The sequence below is a fragment of the Manis pentadactyla genome, chromosome 12 (assembly GCF_030020395.1).
Source record: "Manis pentadactyla isolate mManPen7 chromosome 12, mManPen7.hap1, whole genome shotgun sequence".
Taxonomy (NCBI): Eukaryota; Metazoa; Chordata; class Mammalia; order Pholidota; family Manidae; genus Manis; species Manis pentadactyla.
Window position 1 is genome coordinate 109,919,134 of NC_080030.1, and position 23,596 is coordinate 109,942,729.

The 23,596-nt window shown below is 45.9% G+C and overlaps 2 protein-coding genes across 6 annotated transcripts in view; both read right to left on the reverse strand.

Moving 5' to 3' along the window:
* FYN (FYN proto-oncogene, Src family tyrosine kinase) overlaps positions 1 to 12,765 on the reverse strand; it is a 140,958-nt gene extending 128,193 nt beyond the window's left edge. For 4 of the 5 annotated variants that reach the window (XM_057489493.1, XM_057489494.1, XM_036902991.2 and 1 more), the window contains exon 1: positions 12,443 to 12,765. The gene's annotated coding sequence lies outside the window, so the exon portion shown is untranslated. The remainder of the gene's footprint in view (positions 1 to 12,442) is intronic. The other variant, XM_036902990.2, reaches the window with a different exon arrangement.
* On the reverse strand, positions 11,990 to 15,479 carry LOC118921218 (basic proline-rich protein-like). Its single transcript, XM_036902861.2, has 3 exons — positions 15,466 to 15,479; positions 12,443 to 13,196; positions 11,990 to 12,286 (listed from the first exon to the last, which is right to left on the reverse strand). Exons 1-3 carry the CDS (start codon positions 15,477 to 15,479, stop codon positions 11,990 to 11,992), a joined length of 1,065 nt encoding a protein of 354 aa, XP_036758756.2.
* Positions 15,480 to 23,596: the final 8,117 nt, after the last annotated feature.

The window sequence follows — 23,596 nt, forward strand, 5'->3', positions numbered from 1 at the left end:
TTTTTAACAAGTGTGACATACTGACATGTCATTCTTCTACAAGACACCACTTATATACATTTGAAGGGCAAAAGGGTCAGGTTCTTGATTTCTTTATATCTAATGTCCCTAACCTCTATTCTACTGTTGAGTGGAGATCCATTCAACAGAAAGCCACCCTTGCTCAGCACCATTTCTGAACCCTCCACCTCCCTGGGCTTCCTCTTTCCAGGGCCTTCTGGCCCGTTTCTCCTCCTCCACACCCAGTTTTACTCATCACACCCCTAAAACCTCAGACCCTTTCTAACTTTACCCATCATCCCAATTCCCCTACCCAGCCTGAACCCTACTTACAGAAAAGCCAGAGGATATTTTCTTTAGTCTCTTAGACCATCTTCCTCACTTGACTATTCAAACCAATCCTCAACTCTAGGTCACCACATGGTCAGAAATTCCATTCCAAAGTGACAAATACTACCAAAGTCACAAAACTGAACTTAAGAAAACAATTAAAAATACCTACAAATTCCAATGAGGCCTATTTCTCTGTAACACTTTCTATCCACCTAATAACATTATTACCCTCTATTTTTGTGGCTGTTTGGACTTTTTCTAGATTCTCTAAGCCCTTCTCCCATCTCCATATCTTCCAACTTCAGACAGTGGCTCAGCCTCCAACATTACTGAACAGTTTCGGGACACTCCATACCTTCAAATTGCTTTCTTTTCACATAAAATGTCATCTATCTGCAGTGATAGTTAAAAATCACACAATTAAGGTACTGTGCCTGCTCTTTTTAGTATTCAAACTTGCAAATACCTTTCTCATCTGTTCTTTTTTTGCTCCAAGTTGACAAAGTTTTATCCCTTTGAGAGCCACAGTGGGTTGAGTGGTGACCCCTCCAAAAAGTATGTCTATCTGGAACATGAAAGTGTAGCTTTATTTGGAAAAAGCATCTTTGAAGATGTAATTAAGGATCTCAAGGATTAGGGTAGGTTCTAAATCCAGTTACACGTATCCTTAGAAGAGAGGAGAAGGCCATGTTAAGACACACAGAGAAGAATACCACGTGAAGACAATGGCAGAAATTGCAGTTATTGGTCTACAAGCTGAGAAAAGCCAAGGGCTGCCAGCAGCCACCAGAAGCTGGGAAAGAGGCATGGAGCTCCCTCAGACCTCCCAGAAGGAAATGGAACCTGCTGACACCTTAGTTCCAAGGCTTCTGCACTCCAGAATTGTGAGAGGAATCCGTTCTGTTGTTTCATGTCCGCCTTCCCATGACTTGGGGGTGAGCTGTCACAGCAGCCACAGGGAACAGATACAAGTGCTCCTTCTTCACTTGCCATGGTCGTGACCCCATCAACTCTGCTGATCCCCCTCTGCCTGTCACCTGTGCCCTCTCCAGCCTCTCCAACATCACACCCTTTAGTGGCTCTCCTTTCCGTATGCTCTAGATCATCCTGGAAGCACTGGGAGCCCAGCTGAGTGTCCTGGTGGGGAGCACGGAGCAAGGCTCTTCCCAGTGGCAGTTCTGGACCTCAGGTGTGCGGGAGTGTTGCTGTGTGGGTAGAGGCCAGAGTGTTTCATCAGGAAACAGAGCCTCTGTCCAGCCAGAGATCAGGGAAGGCAGTGGGCCTTGCATGGGGAACCCTATATCAGGGATTCTTAACATTTTTCCCACTGGACTCTTCTCCATGTGGCACAGTTGGGTTGAGGCATAATCATGGAACGTCTGGGGCTGCAGTTTCCCAAGTGGCAACTCTCCTTGTATCACACTTAGGAACAAACCAGTCAGAATTTCACAGGAGCTACTAGCACCCACACAAGCATCTGGTCCTGCTCATTACCACTGTCCCTATAGGTCCTTCCAGCCACACCCCACAGCCTTTACAACTCCTGGCCTCTTAGAGAACGACTCCAGCTCTGGGCAGTCTGAAGTCAGAATCTGCTGAGTAGCAGCTGTAAGACGGTGGGAATCATGTGGTCAACACTTAGATGAAAAGGAGGGTATGGTAGGGCACATTATCTATGCCTTAGCCCCAACTTGCAGACAGGACTAGAAGTTGGGACCGTTGCATTTTCACCCAAGGAGATGGTACATAAGGTGGAACCTAACACATTATGTGCAACCAAACGTGGTTTCTAAACCGTGCCTCTGAGAACCTATCAATGCAGAGGACTTAGTGGATTACCTCAAGAAGAAAATTTATTTGATGCATCTCATTCTAAAAGTAGAGAAAGAACACTTTTAAGACCTCCCCACTTGGAAGCCTAGAATCATTATCAACAAGCAGTTAACAAGTGCACAGTTCAGTGTGTTATACAGCACAAAGCAAATTAAATGCGGGTCCTTTCAGCCTTCTGGAAACTTGTTATGGATAATGGAAATGTTGACACTAACATGTACAAAAGTGACTAAAAATCAACCAACTGGATGAACACAGAACGGTGGCACTATACACCAGCAAGAGGAAAGCACACTTTGCTATGGCAGTTCCCTCTCGCATTTAAGGTGAAGGCTGAGGGCAGGAAACGTGCTGAAATCATAGACAGTGAGGCTGTGGTGAAGGAAGGGGCAAAGTTCGCTACTGCAGCAAAGCACCAGGTAAACCTTGCTCCTTGGCAGCAGCAGTTGGCCTGCATTCACCACAAGTGTTCTTGGTACTCTGCCGTCCATCTTCAGATGCATTATACCTGGCCTCCAGGTGAGGGCTAGGCCGGGGAAGCCACAGTGAGGACCCGCAGAGCACTTCTCACAGGCAGCTGGGAAGGAGCATCGTGAGCAGCTGACAAACACTGCCTGCTGTGCCATGTAGACTGTTTCCCCCAATGACTCAGGTACTGACCCCCAACCACAGGAACATTTTCTAAGGGCTTATTTTCAATCACTTTTCTGAAGGATAGAAACAGAAGCTGTGGTTGGGATACAGTACAGAGTCATTACTTTCTAGGACTTTTAAGTCTACGATGGGACCCTCTTCCCCTGCTAAGGAGATTCTTACCAAGTGAAGGAGAGTAACGCCTGGAGAGGAAGGCACTCCCACAGCCAAGGCTGTGCTGGGTGTGACTGAGGGACTTGCCTTAATGCCACTTTGAGAGGGCTAGAACTGGGCAGGTGCAAGACAGGTGAGCACGTTCCCTCTCATAGACTTTCAGGCTTGCAGCAGGCCACTCTTTCCTCATTCACCATTTTCTTCCAGGTCCCCCAGACTGGGGACATTCTGCATTTCCCCTGGTCTTGGATGTCAGTGTGCATTCCTGATAACTTCCTACTGTTTTTAGTGAAAATCTTGTTGCTGAAAAGCGTGATGGCAGAAAGCAAATAAGTGACTATTTCCCTGACCACTACAAATTTTTAGAAAAAAGCTCAGGATTATCAACAAAAGATCTTCAAACACATACCATTCTCAAAATACACTGGTGAGAAGTCTAGTAGAGACACCAAACCTAAAACCATGTGGTCAGTAGAGAATGACTACGGTGCTCTCAGAAACTATGAAGTTCAGCATCCAAGGAGATGCCAGCCTAGCTCCACAGATGCCTGAGAAACCAGCCACACAGTCCAGGGCTCTGCCCCCAGGCCTGTCTGAATGAACATCTGGCGAGTATCTACACTATGAATGACACTAGACTACATGCTACAGGGGGCAGCAAAGGGGGCAAGGGAGTAGCCAAAACAGTTTTGTACATATGGGGCCAACAGTCTTTTGAGAAGGCAAGACATGCTCAGATTTCTAGAAGACCTGGATTCTAGTTTAAACTAAATTAGTAACTGGATGTACAACCTCAGACAACTCATAAAAATTCTCTGTGCCCTGACTCTCATTTCAGGATTTAACTAATAACATAAGGCACCACGCATTAGCAGGCAACTGAGAGACAACAAATGTTCAATGCAGAAGAATCAGGAGACTAGGGGAAACTGCCCAGTGTTGGGATTCCAGCTGGGCTTTGAAAAATGGATAAAATTCTCAGGGAAAGAAAGGGTCAGGGGATTCCAGGAAAGGAAAACAGAGACCAGGGCGCATGTTCTGTGTTCATGAGTAGACTGACATGTGACTCATGAAGTGTGAGCATCGTGGTGAATGAGGTGAGCCAGGGACAGCTAGGAATGTGGAGGCAGTGGAAGCACTGAGTGCCGGGCTGAGGGGCTGGGCTTCCTGCCCCTCACTGCTTGTCACAAAAGGACAAGGGATCTGCGTCAGCCAACACATCCCTTTGGACAGGAATCAACTCCTTTTCAGTCAATCAAGAAAGCACAGGACTGAAGCAACTGGAATCTTTATCTTTAAACCCCGGAAGCGCCTGAAACATAACATATCAAGAGGATACAGACTGGGCAAAGGTAGGTAGAGAAAAGCCCAGAACTGGCATTTTCAAGTAGGAGACGATGATTAAAGATAGAGAATGACATTGACAGAGTTCACTGATAACTCAGCTCCTACATGTAAAAACTATCATGTGCTCTGTTTGTATTTCCAGGAGTTTAGACAATAAATTGGACAAAAAGGTGAAGACCTCCAGGCTGAGCAAATAAGAGAAAGCATTTACAGAAACTGGTGCTTTTCAGATAGCCTTGATTGCATCTGCCTAGCTATATAGGCAACAATTCACACACAATTTCTGGAAAATACTGGAATTGAAATCAAAATCAAATTTTACAAGTAACAAATTTGACCTTCTCACTGTTTCCAAGTAGATACACTGTGTGGAAACGAAGGGACTTGTTGCTGTTTATTTTCAGTAGATTTAAACTGGGCAGAATTTCACCGAAATTCAGACTCAGTAACTTTTGCTGGGGATTAAAAGAAGAAAGGATTGGGAAAAGTGTCCTGGGCTTTGTTGTGGGAAAGGCGATCTGGCTCATTTTTTTTTTTTCCATTAAAGCCCTACTTTTCAGTGTAAAACAGATGGAATCCTTATACAACTCCACGAAAGGCCTACTATTTTTGGGTACCTCAAAGATGGAAGACCTGAATAAAATGAGTGTTTGAATTCATCAGATAAAATCCCACCAGCATATTCAAAAGGAGCACATATTTAAAGTCTTAAAAATACAAGGAAAGTGGCTTTTTTTGTGATGGATTTCTGATCCGCAGACTCGCTGGCCACTCTGGCTGACTGATGATTTTCTACCACCTCGCACAGGCTCCCACCCCCGTGTCCAAGACTATGTTTGCCTCACTCCTTGATGGTTCTGTGCTCTCTGCCACTCTCATACAGGGGGAAGATCTGTGTTCAACTCTGCCCACCCCTTGCCTACTGAGCCAAAACAGGGCCTAGAAACTACGTTCTCTCAAACCCCCAGAAGATGTTCACGACCTTAAGGCTCTCCTCTCATCATGAGGCCTGTTTGGGCAGAAAGGCAGGAGGGCTGGTGCTCCACGTGTGGGCTGCCAGACTGAGCCAGTCAGGGCAAACCACCCCCCACCTTACAATCTCATTTGAGAGGTGGAACAAGTTTAGCATTAAGAGCATTTATACTGGAGCCAAACCAACTGCCTGGGTTCAGATTCCAGCTCTGCTGCTGCATCTGTGTGATCCTGACTGAATTGCTTTACCTCTATGCCTCGGTTTCCCCTCCTGTTCAATGGGAATAATAATGAAAGTACCTATGGAATAGCACTGGGTCTGTTGGGCTGGCAAATCAAACACTAATGAGATGCCGTCCTGCCTCCAGGAAGACTGCTAAGTGCCCATCTCCCTACAGCCCAACTGACCCCACTGTGCTTTGTGAGTCAGGCTGTGGTGACACCGATGAAAAGGTGGTGACCCAGTGCCACAGGGGCCCAGAGATAGGGCCAAAGTGGGGGCTTCCCAGAAGGTGGTCCTTGAGGGGAGCCAGCAGAGGGAAGGTTCCCACAAGGGGTAAAGGTGCCTTTGAAACCCCCAAAACCTAACACAGAAGTAACTGCAAAGACAAGACAAGGAGGCTCGAAAAGCAGGCATGAGGAACCTGCTTTGGAGCAGAAGCAACATGAGTTTGGGAGCCAGAAGGACCTGGCTTCCTCAGTGATTAGCTGTGTGACAATGGGCAAGTAACTCTACCTTTCTGAGCTCAGTCTTCCCATTGACCAGTGAGGGGTACTACCTGCCTCACAGACTTGTGAAGCATTTAACAAGGCCTTTAGGGTTCAATTAAATGGTAGGTATTTATGTTTTATGGTGTGTTTAGGGAGGGATGAGTAGCTGTGGTATGCTATGTGCTTTCCTACAAAAGGGGAGCACAGCCCAGAAATAAGCAGTCCTCAGAAGAAGCCTTCTGAACTGAAATCAGCAACAGGCTGAGACTTTCCCATACTGACTTCTTTTCTCGCCAGAACTTACAGCTAATAGGTGCTCAACACATATTTGCCCAAACTAACCAGGTGCTGTTGAGGTCACGGGTCTGCACGGGCAACACAGGTGATGATCTCTGCTCCCTAAGAACACCCAGGAAGAGGGTTTGAGTCAACACCATGCAGGTCGTTCTGGAGGCAGACGGAGACGAGTGGGGAAACGCTCTCATCCAAACATTACTGCAGCTCAGAGCCGTACAAATGGTCTTAAAGTTTCATGAATCAGTAAGCATTATCTTTTCTTCCCACACTTTTATTAGACCATAAATCCAGTTGAGTTTATATCTTAGGATTACTGTGTTCTAATCAAGTCCAGAGTGCCACTTATTCCTAAATTGTCTGTACTCCATGTCACCCAAGCCCACTGGGGTAGTGCTGTTAACACTACTCCTGTTTTAGTAGTTAAAAATTAGATTTGTTCAACTAGGAACATTAAAAAAAGATTATATTCCTCTAAATAACCCGTATCACCCCTTTTTCAGAGGAACCATGTACATGAGAGTAATAACTCATGGGGCTCTTTCCTACACTACAGTTTATGCTGTCTTCAGAAAGTCATGACATTCTGAAGTCAAACTCAAGGGATTTACACTATAAGTGGGTTAAAATTCTGGTTACCTGACTAAAACAAAGAAACACTTTTACAGGGCTAACTTCAAAGTGCTTTCATGCTTTCTAGTTTCAAGAATAAAGAAGACTGAATTTCTTCAGAAGACTTGTTAAAAATGTTTCCAAACATACTGTATAAAATTTCCTACCTTTTCCAGTAATTCTTGATCTAGAACTATCACCTGAATCTCTAAAATATTCAAGATTTCCTTTTATGCACATGACACGTTTTATCCTCCCTTCACTAAGGGATATGTATGTGCATATGGCATACAAATGTGTGTATACACACATGTACACTTAAACAATAGCAGCAAATACACAGCTTTTCCTATGTGTGGAGCACTATGCTGAGTTCTTTACATTTACCAACTCACTGACTCCTCACAGCAAACCTTTGAAGTAGCAACTATTACCTCCATTTTAAAGGTGAATGAAGAAAGGGAGGCACAGAGAGATTAGGTAACTTGGCCCAGTTCACAAAGCTGGAAGGGGCAGGCCACACCCACGCCCGAGGCTATGCTCACGGCTACATCCCTCAGTGGGACTGAAAAGCTTGAAACCTGGCTTTAAGTGTTGAACACTCTGCCACCCTGGACGAGTCACTTAGCCTCTCTGGGTCCTTCCCTCAGAAGTACAATGTTGATCTACATGATCTCCAAGTCCCCCGTGCTTATGTGCTCTGCAGGTCTGGGTTTTGGTCCATGTTTCTCTTGGTCTGGGCGAGTTTTAGACTTCCACTCCCTTCCCCCTAGTGCTGCTATGGCTGGGATGAGATCTTTGGTGCTGAGTCCAAACTGCAATTTTCACTCTTAATCTTGCTTAGCCTCTGGGGCATAACTCTCCCTCTTGGGATCAGGGACACCTCTCCCCCCAGGTCCCCCAGTACTCCAGCTGACTCTCCCATTCAACCTGGGCCGCTCTGTTCCTGGGCTCTCCCTCAGCCCTGCCTGCTCCTTTCGCTCTGCATGCTCCCTGTGTGATACTCCCCACATCCATGGCTTCAAGCACTTTGCAATCTGCTGCTAAGAAGAACTATATCTGAGTCGACTCCTCACTCCAGACCCATCTACTCAACTGCTTATGAGACACAACAGCCTGAAAGTCCATGGTGTCTGTGGTACAGTTGCAACCTTACACACCCTGCCTCCTGCTTTTCATACTATATTGCTTGTCTGCATATCTCTCTCCACCTAATTTCCTAAGGACTCCTCTTTGCCACCCCCCAATATTTCTTAATCTCCCTTATTCTGTCTCTTTTGCTCCATCCCCACTTTCATTCCGACCCTCATCTACTGCTCATCTGAGTTTCCGTAACTGCCTTCCCAGCATTGATCTTGACTTCCTCTGGTCAACACACTGTGGCCAGATAATCTTTACAATAAAGTACAAATCTGACTGAAGCAGGATCTCCACTTACAACTCTTAAACGGCACAAAGTACTTACCAGAATATTCCCCATTTTCCTTCCAGCCCCATCTTCTCCCTCTGTCTCTCTACCACCTCCACCCACCCTGAACTACCTGCAGCTTTCCAAAAGGTCTGTGCATTCACCTTCTGGGCTGTTCCTTCTGGGGCAGCATTCTCACAACACTTAACCAGCCACCTCCTACTCTTCTCCCCTAAGATACCTCCTCTTCCGGCCTTCTCTGCCTGGCTGCCCCACTTTCCCACATCTCAGCAGAGTTCACGTTCCCTTCTGTTTGCTCCTGGGAGGAGCCCTGGAATCACAGCATTTATCCAGATGGTCAGAGACTTCCTTTGTACAAGTAAGTTCCTAAGGGCAGGATCACACCTCTGTCCCTAAATCCTTAGTTCAATGTCTAGCAAAGGGTAGATATGATGAATGAATGCTACTGAATGAGCAAATATGCAGAACAATTCACAAACTCTTACAGACCTATCTGTGGACCGCAGAAGGATCCAGCTTAAACTAATCCCACAGAGTAAAAGTATTTCCAGTATCAACATACTTTGCCTTTCCATTTTTTAATTTCATTTTTTATGGCCTAGATGAGATGAACAATAGATGAGGGTCTAAATCTATTAAGGGACATTTTATTTTTTATTTAAATATACATTTTCAAAGCATGTACCCCCCCCACACACACACACACCCCATGCGGCATGTAGCACATTTTAATAAATATCATTATATCCATAGGAAGTATTTTCCATATTGTCTAGTGGCTAAGAGCAAGGACTTTGAAACCAAACTAGGCTGAATCTGGACTCTCCCACTTACTACAGCTATATGACCTTGAGGTAGTTATTTTACCTCCTTGCTTAGATTCCCATCTGTAAAACGGGGATTGTAAGTGAAAGCACTTCCTATTGTTAGGATCAGAGCTTAACCATGCTTGACATGGTTTAAGTGCTCCACAGAAGTTAACTGTTATTTGTTATTTTTATCTCCTCTAGTAGACTGTGAGCTCCTGAAGATACAGACAGCACAAGTATTCATTCATAACCCTGTCTCCCAGGGCCTTACACACATAACACACTGGCTGATGTTTCCAGAACAGATGAATATAATGAACTGTTTAGAGCAAAAATCCATGCATTATTTACAATGATGACTAGTATGGACAACAGTGCCTCCAACAACTTGTAGGCCGGAGAACAGGGACTATCTTGCAGGCTGGAAAACACTGGCAGTTCACCCGGCTCCCGGAGGCCTGGAGGCTCAATGAACCTTGACAGAAAACACATGGCTCCCAGTCACCAAGTCAAGGCAGCTGTGTGCTAGAGGGGACCCAGGTGGGACTGAAGAGCTGGGCAGGCTGAGGCTCCTTTCCCATAGCATTGCCTAGAGCAACAAGTTTCTCCTCTGGAGTCTGCTTAATTTCCTCTTCCAATTAAGGCAGGACCGAGATTTCTAGGGACCCTCCTGGCCACTTTGGGAGTCTATAAAATCAGCAAATAAAAAACCAGGCCGAGAAAAGTGCTACTGGAGTAAAGAGCCATATCAAAGTCAACACAGGATGCATCAGTGTATCACAAAAGATTGAGTGGGAAATGGTCACCTGAGCTGACAAAAGCTAGATTTTTTGAAATATGTTTAAAATGAAAAGATCTGAACTTATAAAGTCAAAAGAACAAAAGCAATGATGGATATAGGTTCTTGGTTTCCACTTAAATTAATTCTCAGCCTACAAACTCCTTAAGGGCAATGAGCATGCCTTGCTGATGACAGCCAATGGCAAAGCTGCTGGCCAAAAACGTTTCTTCTTGATGTTTTTTTCTGGTCACATAACTAAACTATATTATTTCCCAGGCTTTGCAGTTAAATGTGGCCATGTAATTAGCCCTAGTGTTAAGGATGTAAGTAGAAGAGACAGGTGTCATTTCCAGGCCAGTGCATTTGAACAGTGGGTGCAGCCCCTCACCTACCTTTTGTCCTTTTGCCAGCTAAACACAGGCTACACTGGAGTGCTATGGTGGGGTGTGGGGCGGGGAGTCCCTGCAGGAGGAAAGCCTCCCACTAATCAGAAATACCCATTTTGGACCATGACATGAGGAAGAGTAAATGTCTGTTGGTTTTGAGCCATCTGTTTTTTGCAGGCCTATTTGTTACAGCTGCTAATATTAGCCTGATTAATCCGGGTGCCCAGCACATTCCAAAGACCTAACTCACATTTGTCAAAACACGTAAGACCAGGTTCCTTCTCTCAATGGGCTCACCAACTAATGATGGAAATAGGCACACAGCAAACAGAATGCCTGCTGCTGAAGTAAAAAAACAAAACTGAAGCCATGGTGATCTGTTTGGAAAGCATGGAGAAGGCAACACACAGAAAAAGACTTTTGAGCTGGGCCCTCAAGTTAAAAAGGACCCCAGCAAATCAGATGGGGTTGGAGATTCCAGACCCAGAGAAAGCACAGAAGAAAGGTACAGAAAGAAGAGCATTTTTTTCACATTCTATCTGATCATTAAGACTCTCTAACTGTCAGCAGAGTGTGAGTTTACTGTGCACTGACCTTCCTTCCTGGTTCTGGCATCAAACAAGCGTCTGGTTTTACAGTACACCCATTAACCCTACTGCTTTTATAATATAAAAAGTTTCAGGATGAATGTCCTTAGGAAGTGCAGAATTAATAAATAGCAACTCTTCTAGTAGATTCCTTGAAGAACTTGAGACAGTTCTGCTACTTACGACAATCAAGGAGCCATGCTGTTAGGAATCAGTGGGTTCAACCTAAGTTTTGACATTATCAATTAAGCATTTAATAGTCAGTGGCTTTCAAAAGGGAACATCAAGTCCCTAGATTTACATTAATTTTTCCTCTTTAAGAGGAACATCAAACAGATGCTTTAGAGATCAGTTAAAAAGATTCTCTACATCTTTTGCTCACAGTTAAGTGCCCCCAAACTTGAGATAGTTAACAAACCACTTCCTCCAGAAGTTGTGAGTCCCTGCATCTGAAGGCACAGTACCACAAGGCAGGGACTGGGAGAAAGACAAAGGGTGAGGGTGTGAGAGGAAGGACGTAGGCGTCGGAAAGCTGCCTTGAAGCAGGGAGGAGAGTCTCCAGAGGTCTTCCGAAAGCAAATTTAATGCTGTGTTGTCACTGCCCCGAGGACCTCGTTTAAATGTAAGGGTAAAACAACATCTCATCCATTTCAAAAGACTTCAGCACTTAGAGCTGAGAAGCAAGTTGGGCTGCCTCACTCCCACCACCACCAATCTAACCCTCTGATTCAGAAACAAATTCTTCGCCCCCGAACCACCTTATCCTTCCAGCTCGTGGTGCCGACACCCCCCAGGGGAGCGCGTTGGCACCCTGAAAGGCGAGCAGCTCTGAAAAGGGCTGGAGCCATTTTCCCCTTAAATCTAAGCAACACTGCAGCTGCCCGCCGGCAATACCGGTCCCTGAACGCGGCAAAACGCCAGCACCTGCCACCCCACAGCCTCTGGGGCTTATTTTTCCGTAAAAAATGTGGCAGGAAAGGCTCAGCGAGATCAACTGCTGTATGTGAGGGAATGGGAAGCTCCGGGAGAAGCGAGCAGCTCGGCGCCCACCCGCGCGCCCCCTCTCCGCACTGAAAGGGCTCTTTGTGTCACACGCACACGCCCGCGGGGCTGTGGGATTTTCGGGGAGGAGGAGCGAGGAGGGCGATTTTACCATCCTTCTCCTGGGCCCCAGCGAACCTCCGCCCGGCCGAGCTCGCGGGCGCGTTCCGGCCGCAGGGGAGCGGGGCGGAGGCCAGACAAAAGCAGCCTGCGAGCGGGGCGCGGAGGGGACCCCGGCGAGCGGGCACCGCGGCGGCGGGCGGCTCGGGACCCGGGCCGGGGGTGGCGCGGGAAGAGGGAGGCTCCGCGAGCGCAGGAGGCGCCGGGGCGGGGGGCGTCCGGGGCTAGCGATGACATCATCGCTGACCCGAAGCGCGCCCGGCCCGGTCCCCGCGGCCCGACGGGGCGGGGTGGGGTCCAGGCTCGCGCGCCGCCGGCCGCGGGAGGACCCCGGGCGGGCGGGGTCTGCGGCGCAGGGCCCCCCACCCCCACCCGCTTACCTGCGCGCGCTCAGGCTCCGGAGCGCATTCACGGGGCCCGCCGCCCTCCTCGGGCGCGGGCGCCGGGGGCCTTCCGAGGCGCGGGGGGCGGCACCGGGGTCCCGGCCCGGCGGCCGGAGCCCTAGCTGGCGCGGACGGCGGCCGCCGGGCGGTGCGGCGCGGCTGCGGGGCGCGGGCGCTCCGGGACGCGAGGATGCGCGGCTGCGAGGGCGGCCCGGCCTCGGCCTTCGCGGACGGCTCTCGGCGGGCCCGGCTCGGGCGACCCCTCCTCCTCTCGCGCGGCAGCCCCCTCCCTGCCGGCTCGGCTCCTGATACAAGGCGCAACTGCGACGACGCGCCGCCGCGCCGCGGCAGCTCACAGCTCCTCGCGCAGAAGCTCCGCCGCTCCAGCCCCGCCGGAGTGGGGGGCGGGGCGCGGCCCGAGAGTGGCAGCCCAGGCTGCCCAATCGACGGGCCCCTCGGGAGCCGCGGCGGCGGCCATTGGCGTCTGGGGCAGGGCGGGTCCGCGGTGGGTGGGGCCGCCGAGCGGGTTGAGAGATGCTGCGGCGGCGCGCTGGGCTGGGTGTGAGGGCCGTGAGGCCCGGGCTGCGGGCAGGCGAGGGCGGCGTGGACGCGAGGAGTGCGTGGGGCGGGGAAGCGCGAGCTGCAATATCCGCTTTGCGGGAGGTTGCGGCCGCTACTGCAGACTGGCAGCTGCCATTGGCAGGCGGCGGGGATCCGCCGCAGAAAGGGCTGCCTTGCCTTTCGGGCGCGGCTGTATTTGAAGACGGGAGAGGAGGCCGGGACGTGTTGGGGAGGGAACGCCCTTTCTCTGGCCAAACCCCAGAGCGCGGAGAGGGCAGGATCCCGTCGCAGAAAGCAGGAAAGCGGGGAGCCCTGGAAGAGCACGATTAATAATGTTAATAAAAAGGAGGAGGCGATTAGTGAGTTAGGCCCCCGTTTTCGTGGACATATATATATACACGTATTTATTTTCAAGCAAAAGTCTGCAGGAAAGTATTACTAAAATGCTGGAGGAGCTGGGCGGACGGCGACTAAGAAATCTGCAATCACAGAATAAAGATGTTTGTATAGTTTTTTCCAAAATCATGTTTAATTGTAGCCATTGGTTGTCCCTGGTTTCTCATGACTTTCAGCCTTCTCGTGTTTTTTTCCCTTTACTGAATCTGGGCTTCTGCTCAGATTTTCCTTGATGAAATAATAGCCGGTTTAGTATACAGTTGGGAGTGCATGCATCAGTCCTTATTTCCTTTCCAACTTTTCTATGGCAGGATGTAACTTCATAAAAAGAAACACTCGGGCTTCCTGATTTTCTTTATAGATAATTCCTGTTTACTGAAAGCTCTGCCTTAAGCATGCTCAGATTCATTCTCCTTAATGGTTTTGGCAAGAACCCTACCGTCCCCCCTCGGCAAATCTATGGTTCTGAGAAATATAAGTGTACTGGCTTCTGCTTCTGTACTCAAAATCTATACTACTTCCTCTCCTGCCTACTAGTTTTTTAAACTGTAGTTTGAAAATTTTTTTAAGTTGCTCATATTTATTAAACGATCCCCATTTTATGCAACTGAGCACAAGTAAAATTAGTAACTGAACTCTAGGTGATAGTATAGGGTGGTTACTGTGTGTGTGTGGGGGGGTGTTTCCTCCTTTAACAAAAGGAAGTAAATGAAACCATGTTTAGTATGTGTCTGGTAATTCGGTCCATAGTTCCAAGAAATGAACCACAACTAGGACTAGAGGATTTCCACACAACAGACTTCAACTTCATCTAACCAAGAACTGTTTCTCTCAAGAGAAGGGGCTCCCTTTCCACAGTACTAGCCTGCCATGGCTGGCCTGGGTTTATTTGAAACGGGATGGGCGGGGGGCAACTTCTAGGGCAATGGTTCTCAAACGTTAGTGCGCTTCAGAATTATCAGAAGGGACTTGTTAAAGAACAAATTGATGACCCCAACAAAGGGGGGTCTGATTTGGGAGGTTTGGGATAGGACCCAGGAATTTGCACTTTCAACACTTCTCAGGTGGCACTGATGCTGCTGGTCTGGGGACCATGCTTGAAGAACCACTGGTCCAGAACCAAGCTGTCCAATGTGGTGGCTAATAGCCACATGTGGCTATTAAAAACTTGAAATGCTCTTGAGTATTGAAATGTGGCCAGTGTAAATTAAGATATGCTGTAAATGTAAAAAACATACTGGATTTTAAAGAGCGGGAAAAAAGAAATGTAAATTACCTAATTTTTGTGTGATGACATGCTTAGGTGATAAAAATATGAATGTATTGTGCTAAATATACTAAGTATAACTTCACCCATTGCTTTTAATTTTTTAATGTAGCAACAAGAGAATTTAAAATAGCCTATGTGGCTCACATTATATCTATTAGGTGGTTCTGGTCTAGAGTTGTTTCTGATTCTAGCCTTACTGTTGAGAGCGCCGTGATGATGAGACAGTCACTTTCTGGGCCCTAATGCTCTCATGTATGGGGTGCGGAAGCCGGGAAAATGATTGCACAGCACTAAATGGACACAGGAGCCGTTTATGCATACCATCCTTCTTTTAACACATAAAAAGTGTCCAGTGGTCTCAGAATAAGCAATCTTTGAGATACAGACTTCCTTGGAATTCAGTGTTAGATTCAGTATGTCTTACATGAAATCTGGTATAGGTGGGGCAAGGCATTTCATTGTTTAGGGTTTCCTCAAACGGAGTCACTTTTTAGCGTTTGTAACTAATAGCTCCTTGATCTAATTAGTGGACAGAAAGAAAAGACAATGCAATTAACAGGACAGATTAACCTGCTCCCATCAAGACTTCATCCTGTTTTGGTAACACTTTCCTTTCCTACCTTTTTATCTGGGCCCTTCTTAAATGTAGCTTTAAACGCATTTGAGCTCCTCAGGGGGATTTGCTAAGCAGATGGACTCCTGAGGGCAATTAGCTACAGGTCCCCATTTTGATCCGCTGTGCAGGTCTCTACAGAGACCTCGATTCAGGTCCATGGCACTGTCCCTGGCCTACCTGACATAGGTCATACTGTCCTCTACACTCAGTTTTGTGTTCTTACAGACGGCTCACACTATACAAACTAGAATGTAGGCATTGTTCTAGAATTTCTCTTTGGTGCTGGTTATTTTTATTTTTCTATTTCTTCTTGAATTTTCTATTTCTATCTGGGTTTTATTTTGTCTCAACTAAATTTCTTATTCTCTTGCTTTTAAAGTAACATTCTCCTTTTAATTTTATTAGTTAAAATATTTTCTTGCCTTATTACATTTTAGTTTTAATTTCTTAAATGTCAACTCAATAGCAAGGGCAAGAATCCTTAATAGAGAGCTCATACAAAATCAACAAGAATGAAATCACACAGTGATTTCTCCAAATTATCAAAATATAGGTCATCTTTATTTTTTATCTTTTTCTTAGTTATCTGAACTTTCTGCACTGGGCACTTAGCATTTGTCAACTGCAGAAACAATAACACTTTGACATTTTTTTCCTTTCTTTGCTACTTTACTTTTCTCTTTTATCTTTCTTCACCTGTTCTCTGCTGTTTTTCCTCCCTTGCCACAGGAGTGGTATCCAGGAGAGGCTCCCTGCCAGGGCCAGACAGGTTGGAGATGGCCTGTGTCCATCCACCTGCAGTCACCCTTCTAGCTTCCAGACCTCCTGGGACTTGTAAGAATGATTCTCAAAACACTTCACTCTGAGAGCAAGAGACTTCTGGGGAATGTCCCAAGGCTAACCTCTCCCTACCCAGCATACCTGGTTTCCAGGGACCTTTTGCCCAACGCAGGAGCCCACATAGGCTCTCTTGCAGCAAGGGAGGGTTGCTGGTTATAAGATGGCCTCTCCCTTTCTTTCACATGCTAACTAGCTGTCCCTCCCACTCTGCCCTTCTTGACCACACTCTCTTCCCTATTTCCTGGCTCCACTCTATGCAGTGGTGGCATCTGAGGCTCCCCTGTGACTTAGTCCCTGGAAAGCCGCCCCAAGATGCAGATGACTGAGCAGAGGCCTCCACACTCCCTGTTCTCAGACAGAGGTTGGTCGGCCTGGTCTTTGGTGAGCTGAGCCTGACTTGCCACACTTGGGAAGACACTCGAGAGCTATACACTAAGGCCAACAGGTTCTGTGGGGGTGGGTGTACACATGTTTGTACGTGTGTGTTGTACATGTCTGTGTGTACATGTGTGTGGGGGGGGGGCTGTTGTACGTGTGTGGGTGTGTACACACGTTTACACATCTGTGTACATGTGTGTGCATGTGTGGGTATGTATGCGTGTGGGTGGATGTATACATGTGTGTGCACGTGTGTGGGTGTGTATGTGTGTGGGTGTGCACATGTGTATGTGTGTGGGTGTGTATGAGTGTTTCCTCTGGTAGTGCCCCTAGAGTGTGCCCTTGGTGATTCAGGTATTTTTGTAGTCATAGCCTGTTGTAGTCCTAAAGAAAAAGGTAGTGCCTTGGCTTCCTAATTACTTACCATAGTGATCCACATCTGTCGGGACACGGATTTATACTGTTCATCTTGCCACCTCCCAGAATTCAAATGTTCTATCTGTCAGATTGTCAAGGAAAAACATGAACAGAAGGAAAACAAATTTATCAGTCAAAGTTCTTGGTTGCAAGCATTGGAAACTATATCTAATTTAAGAAGAAAAGGAATTCACTGGACGGATATTGGGTGGTTCACAGAATCAATGCGAAGAATTGAGAACCAGGCTTGGAAAATAAACTGAAGTGCCACGTGGGTGCACATCTGAGGACTGCTTGGACACCCTGATGGGGACCTCTGCCATTGCTGGAGGTGGGTTCTCAGCTGCCCCTTCATTCCTGTCTCATCTGCTGCAGATTCAGATTCCTGGGAGGCAGGCTCAGTAGGCGGGCCCTACGGTAGCCATCAGTGGGGACAAGGGCAGGGGCCAAGGGAGGAGGTGCATCTGGCTTCCTTCCCCTTCTGTGGAATATGGGGAGACCTTGCCCCCAGACAACTCAGTTAATAAGACTTCCCAAAACAGGATGGGATGTAGGATGCTGGGCCAGAAAGCAATAGCAAAAGTCCTCGGCAGCTGTTCATCCACCTCTGTGAAATACAGGCTCCATGACTGAGTGTCAGTACTCACTTAACAGGAATGTCTTCCTTTCCAGTCATGATTCTCTTCTCTGGCAAGAGGATAATAGGCTAGGTCCCACACCCACCTACATTCCTCCAGCAAGGTGCACAATGTCTTCTCAACATAATGTCACTCATGGATGACCATGCACCTTTCATTTGTTCTACTCTTCTAGAAGAGTTACTTGTCACTGAGAGTGGAAGAGTTAGGACAGGTCTTACAGGTGAGTGCAGCCTCTGAGGCCTGGGAAGATGGATGGGATTTTCTCCCTTGCTCCTATCCTGAGAACCAGCTCTGGAGGCTCTGTCAGCCTGAGCCTCTTCCTGTTATTATCATCCTATCCTCCATGTAGAAGACATTCTTGCAGTGACTTCCAGCTCACAGTGATCCCCACATTCCAGGAACAGCTCCCCAAACCCAGGAGTGGACTTCTGGAGACCATGTGTACGTGGAGGAACCCTGGAACACCCCACCCTAGCCACAGCCACGATCAGGAGTACAAACTCATCCCATCACGAGCCAAATATTAATATTTCAAGAATTTGAAAACGGGATCAGGGATATAAGGACTTAGTGTACTAGTCAGGGAAAACAGCTGCTGTACGAACAATCCCCAGATCTGTGGCTTTACCTGGCAAAGATTTTACTTCTGTCCCCAGTCACAGTCCCATTGGATTTTTGTTGGGCGACTTCACAAAGTGATTCGGGGACCAAGACTCCCTTCAACCGGGACGTCACTGGGTTCTCGCCATGCCACCGAGGAACAAGGAAGGAGAGAGCATGCATGGCAGGTTTGAGGAGTCAGACCTGAAAGTGGCATAAATCATTTCTGTTCACATTCTGTTGTCTAGAAATAGTCACATGGCTGCGTTGACCTGCAAAGGAGCCGGGAAAGGAAGCCCTGCGGCATTCCCAGGAAGAGGAGGGAGTGGCTTTGCCAGAGTGCCGCGGCAGGCGGTGGGGAGACCAAGCAGTGCTCTGGGGAGGTGGTGTGCATCACCGGGCTGTGAACCTCCCTCAACTTTCTGGCTTCCCCTCTTGGTTGCCTCCTCGTTCTGAGACTCACGGTATCTCAGTGTCTGTCCAATACATATCTTCTTATGTTCAAGGTAGCCAGATATGTTTACACATGTACAAAATGACGTATGTGTGAGGACAACAATTTCAGCATTTTTGTAATCACAAAGGATTGGAAACATCTAAAATATCTACCACTAGGTGAGTGGGTGAATAAATTAATGTACTTACAATTGACTGTGGCTTAAAATAGACTGAATATTTTTGGACCCGGTAGAATATATTTCCCCTTCAGTATCTACTTCAGCATAGGTGACCCAGAGCCTGCCTTCACCAATCTGGGGATAAATAGAAAGTAGGAGAAGAATAAGGTGGATTGAGGAATTTTCAAGGTATGTCCCTAACAAATAAAACTTGAAAATTTCTGTGCAATAAAAATTGCATCTATGATTCCTCAAGGAAGAAGTTTTGCCCTTCACACACTGTCAATAGATAAAGATGCTAACGTAAAATTGGTGCCATCTGACACATACCCCAGCGAGACCTTGTCTTGCCCTCCTAAGTGTCTGGCTTGATGAAAACTGCTGGCTTATCAAACAAATGAAACAAAATGCTGGCCAAGTTGGTGAAGCAACCCCTGAAATGAAATGGAGAAGAGGGCTGCTGATAATGCTCCCAGATTTTAAATTGTCTTAAATTTTTCTATTTTGTATTTATGTGAGCAGAAATAGTTATGTGGGCTGTGTGAATTTGGCAAGTGTGAGTATAGAAATACGTATCTCCATTACATTTTAGAAGCTTAATTTTTCTAGCTTAAAAAGCAGGGTCAACTGCCCTAAACTTTGGAGGTTCCAGGCCGCTCTGAAGAAGTAATTCCTCTTCATATGATCCATGGCATCAGAAGTCCAATGAAAAGAAAGCAGGCAACCAGAGAACCCAATTCAAATAGGCTTAAATTATTGATAATCTTATAGAAATTACAGACATTGTAAGCCAAGAGAATCAATTTTACTAGGATGGTTTATAGAAAAATCAGAAAATATTTCATATTTGGGGAAAATGGAAGTGTACTGTATCCTACATTCAATCTCATTTATTTTAACTCAATTTAATTGCCTTTGGATAAACTATATGCATTCCTGAAAAACTCTCACATGTGCTCTCAATAGAAAGAAAAACCTTCTATTTTTATTTAATCTGAAATTAGACAAGGACATTCCTTTACCACTAATCCTTAACATTGTTCTGAAAATTCTAGTAAATGCAATAAAACAAGATGAAGAAACTGTATGCATAAATGATGAATAGGAGACAAAATTTGTATCATTTCCTGTTGATGTGATTGTCTACCTGGAAAGACAAAGAGAACCAACTGAAACACTATAAAAATCAATAAATAAATTCAGTAAGGAAGCCAGTGGCCAAAGATCATGAAGTTCTGAAACAGTGAGTGAGGTAAAAGTCATGCATGGACAAAACCATCCTTGAAAATTCTGCAAATAGCGCCTGAAATACTGTGTACGTGGGGCTGTGCGTGCAGCTCTGTGCACTGTATCCACAGAGATACACTGTATATGTGGTACACTAAAGCATGTTCACATAGGTAAATAAAGTGACTTAACAGCGCCAATTTCTTTATGGCAAAAACCTGTCTTAATATGTTTTTATATGCACACATGATACATCTCTACTACAGACAAAAAATTCATATCTTCCCTAGATTGCTAGTTAGAAATTAAAATTTTTAGGAGTTCCCTTTACAATGACAACCAATAAGCAGGGGTTATACTGTGGTTTGGATTTCCCTAGAAGCTGCCCTGTGACAAGGATGAGCGTTAGAGCTACTTATTGGTTAGTGGTCCCAGGAACCCAGGAGACTGGGCAGGGAAGGAAATCTGTTGAGGGTGAATCCTTGAGTCAGTTATTTCTGGGGCAAATCGGGCACCATGACACTAGGCCCCTCTGGGAGACAGCGTGAGACACAGAGTTACTTTAGCAGAGCGCAGAGGGAGCAGGGTGTTCATCCACCCACTCGATGCTGTCTTTGGCAGAAGGCTTTTTCTAGGGACATAAGCTCCAGATTTCCAGCTGCCCTGCCAACAAGCCTAGCATGCTCCTGTGGCCAGAAAAGACCCCTCAGAGGGGCACAGGCATGCTGAGTAAGCAGCCCCGGCTAGACACAGGAATGCCAAAGGTATTTAGTGGGCAGGGCACTGTGCTGCTGCATGTTAACCCAAAGGGAGTGGGCCCTATATATAAAAACCACACATTTCTCCTGAGAATCATAATGTTTAAATGGAGAGAATGGGCCATGTTCCTGGGAGGAAAGACTTAGTAATGTTAAGACTTTAATTTCCCCCAAATTAAACAAAAAATCAAATATAATTCGAATTATAATTCTACTGGGGTTTTTTTTCTTTTAACTTTATCTGAAAGGAAAAAATGAGTGAGAACAGTTTAAAAAATTTGGAAACTTTCATATAGTCAGTAGGCTGCCCTTGCAAATCCTTTGAATAATGAGAGGCTACTGGCCTTACCAGATGATAAGATAGATTGGCACTGGCACAGGGGTAGACAGAAAAACAAGGGAAAAACTCTAAAGATTGCAGGAGTACACCCGAATATTTATAAGCATATGATAGGTATTAAATACGGCATCTCAAGTCGGTCATAAATGAAAGGAATATTGAATAAACATTATTGGACAAATTAAATCTTACATCCTGTCATACAGTAGAACAAATTTCACGTGCATTTAAGATTAAAATGTAGACAAGTTAAAATCTTAAAGTACCAGATAGAAGAAAATCAAGGTGATTTTTTGGTAAGTCCATAATAGAATGGGCAAGTCCAGCTTAAGTCTGACACCTGAGATAGAATCTCAGAGGAGAGAAATGATGCAACTGAGTACATAAAGTGAAAAATATCTATTGGCCGAAACACCACAAACAAAACAGAGCAAAAGGCAAAGAGAAAGCATTAATATGCTTAATATATAAAAAGTGCATGATGTTCTTGAAAATCAACATGAAATATTAAATATTATTTTCCTGCTTAAAGCCCTTCATTGTATTCCCATAATTTTTCAAAGAAATTCCAGACTAATTATCATAATCTAGAAGGCTCTATATGACCTGAGCCCTGTCCCCCTCTTCCTTTCAACTCCTTATCACTTTCCCTGCCCTGTTCCTTGCCACATGGGCCACCTTTCACTCCTGTATTACTAAACATTTTGCCATGCCAGGGTCTTTGCACGTGCTGTTCCCTCCCACACAAGTGCTCTTCCTACTTCCCAGCCCTCTTCACCTAGAAAGCTCCTTGTTCATCCTCAAGGTCTTGATTTATATACCACTCCTTGTATGGGACTTGCCTGCTTACTGTACCAGAGTACTTCCATTCCATATTTTCTGGGATCACACATTTATCTCTCCCAGACTAAAGGCCCAAACTATGATTCTCAATGTCAAAGTTTCTGTGCCTGATATCTGAACAAAATGGGGGCGGTGGGCGGTGGGGGCGAGGGTGGTATTTTGGATAAGAAACTATAGAGTCTGCCAGAGTTCCCATCTCGTGACCCAGAGCCACCGCACCTCCCCCCCACCCATGTGCCGCTCAGCTCTCACACCAGCCTGTCCCCCAGAGCATCTGTCTCTGCTCTGTTATCCTGTCCATTTTCCACAGCATTTCTGACAGGGCCCCTGCAGACAAAACTGATGAGTCTCTAGTTTAGACCAATCTAGTCACCTATTAGTTAAAAGAAAACACTGCTATGTCTTCTTTATTGCCCCCCAGAGTTCCAAGCACCAAAAAGCCAGTAAACTCTGAATGTTTGATGAATGTTTTGGGTTTGCAGCCAAGCTACTAAAGTTTTAATGCAACTTGAAGTTTATTGAAACTTGCATATTGGTCACATACATTTGTAAAATGAATTTATCTTTGCAACCTTTAAAGAAAAAGACAGTAAATCCAGATTACATATTAAAAGCCCTCATAATTGCCAGAGCCCACACTGAAATAAAAAATATATATATACCTTCTGAATGCAAATTCTGTTTCTTGAGATTTCTTTAGGTATATTCTTCTTACAGTTTCATTTCTGGTGGCTTCTTCCCTGTGAACATATTTCTCGTGAGTTCACAGGACAGAAAAAAATTACTGAAGACACAGCAGTGGTCCAGTCAAGCTATGGACTTGAATATTTTGGGGAAAGCATTGTTAGAACTTAAAACCATCCAGGCAATAGACGTATATAAAATACTCAATTTAAAAAAATCACTGGAAAACTCTTAGTTTGCACAGCATTTGGCTACCTGAAAGGCCCAGCATATGTGACATTATTTTAGAAATTAGGTGGTACAAGTCACTTCAGCAAATACAACATCATATTTATCCCAACAGTGTGACACGGTTGCTCTGTGGTTCTTGGGAGGGCCTGTGAACGAGAAGGCACACATGAATTTAGCTATTAATTCATTTGGAATTTCTCTTCTTCTCTTCTATCTTCCAATGCCCATTATTGCGATTTTTTCTAGCATTATGGCCTTGGAGCTCTGCCTGCATTTCTGGTAAATCTTTAAAGACTCAAGATCGCACCAGGATTTATTCTTTTGAAATCTATTAAGAGGGTTTCCTGTCTGCTAACCCCATGGTGTGTGTTCTTTCTTTCTTTGTGTTCCCATAGCTGTTTCCACTGTGTCTTTCAAGTAGCACAATGCAGTGATGAGGAGAGGGAAGCTGGCTGAGAATTCTGAAGATTGGAAAATTGGGTTGATGCCACAGAGCACGAGCCTGTTTCTCTCCCATTCCCATCATCCACTTGCTCAGCTCACTGGAGGCTGGAAAAGGTGTGAGGCTTACCTTCTGCCCACAGAAGCAAGCAACCGCACAGGTTTGTGCATTTCAGCTGTAGCACAGCTGCTCTGTATGATGAAAGGGAGCCCTCTCAGGCAGACCCAAAAAGGATATGTGTGGAAACAGCACACCAATCTGAGAATTTTTTAAAGATGTATTATAACTAT

Coding starts and splice junctions, on each gene's coding strand:
- LOC118921218 (XM_036902861.2), bottom strand. Junction 12,287..12,442: donor CGGAGCCTGAGCGCGCGCAG/GTAAGCGGGTGG, acceptor TGTCATCGCTAG/CCCCGGACGCCCCCCGCCCC.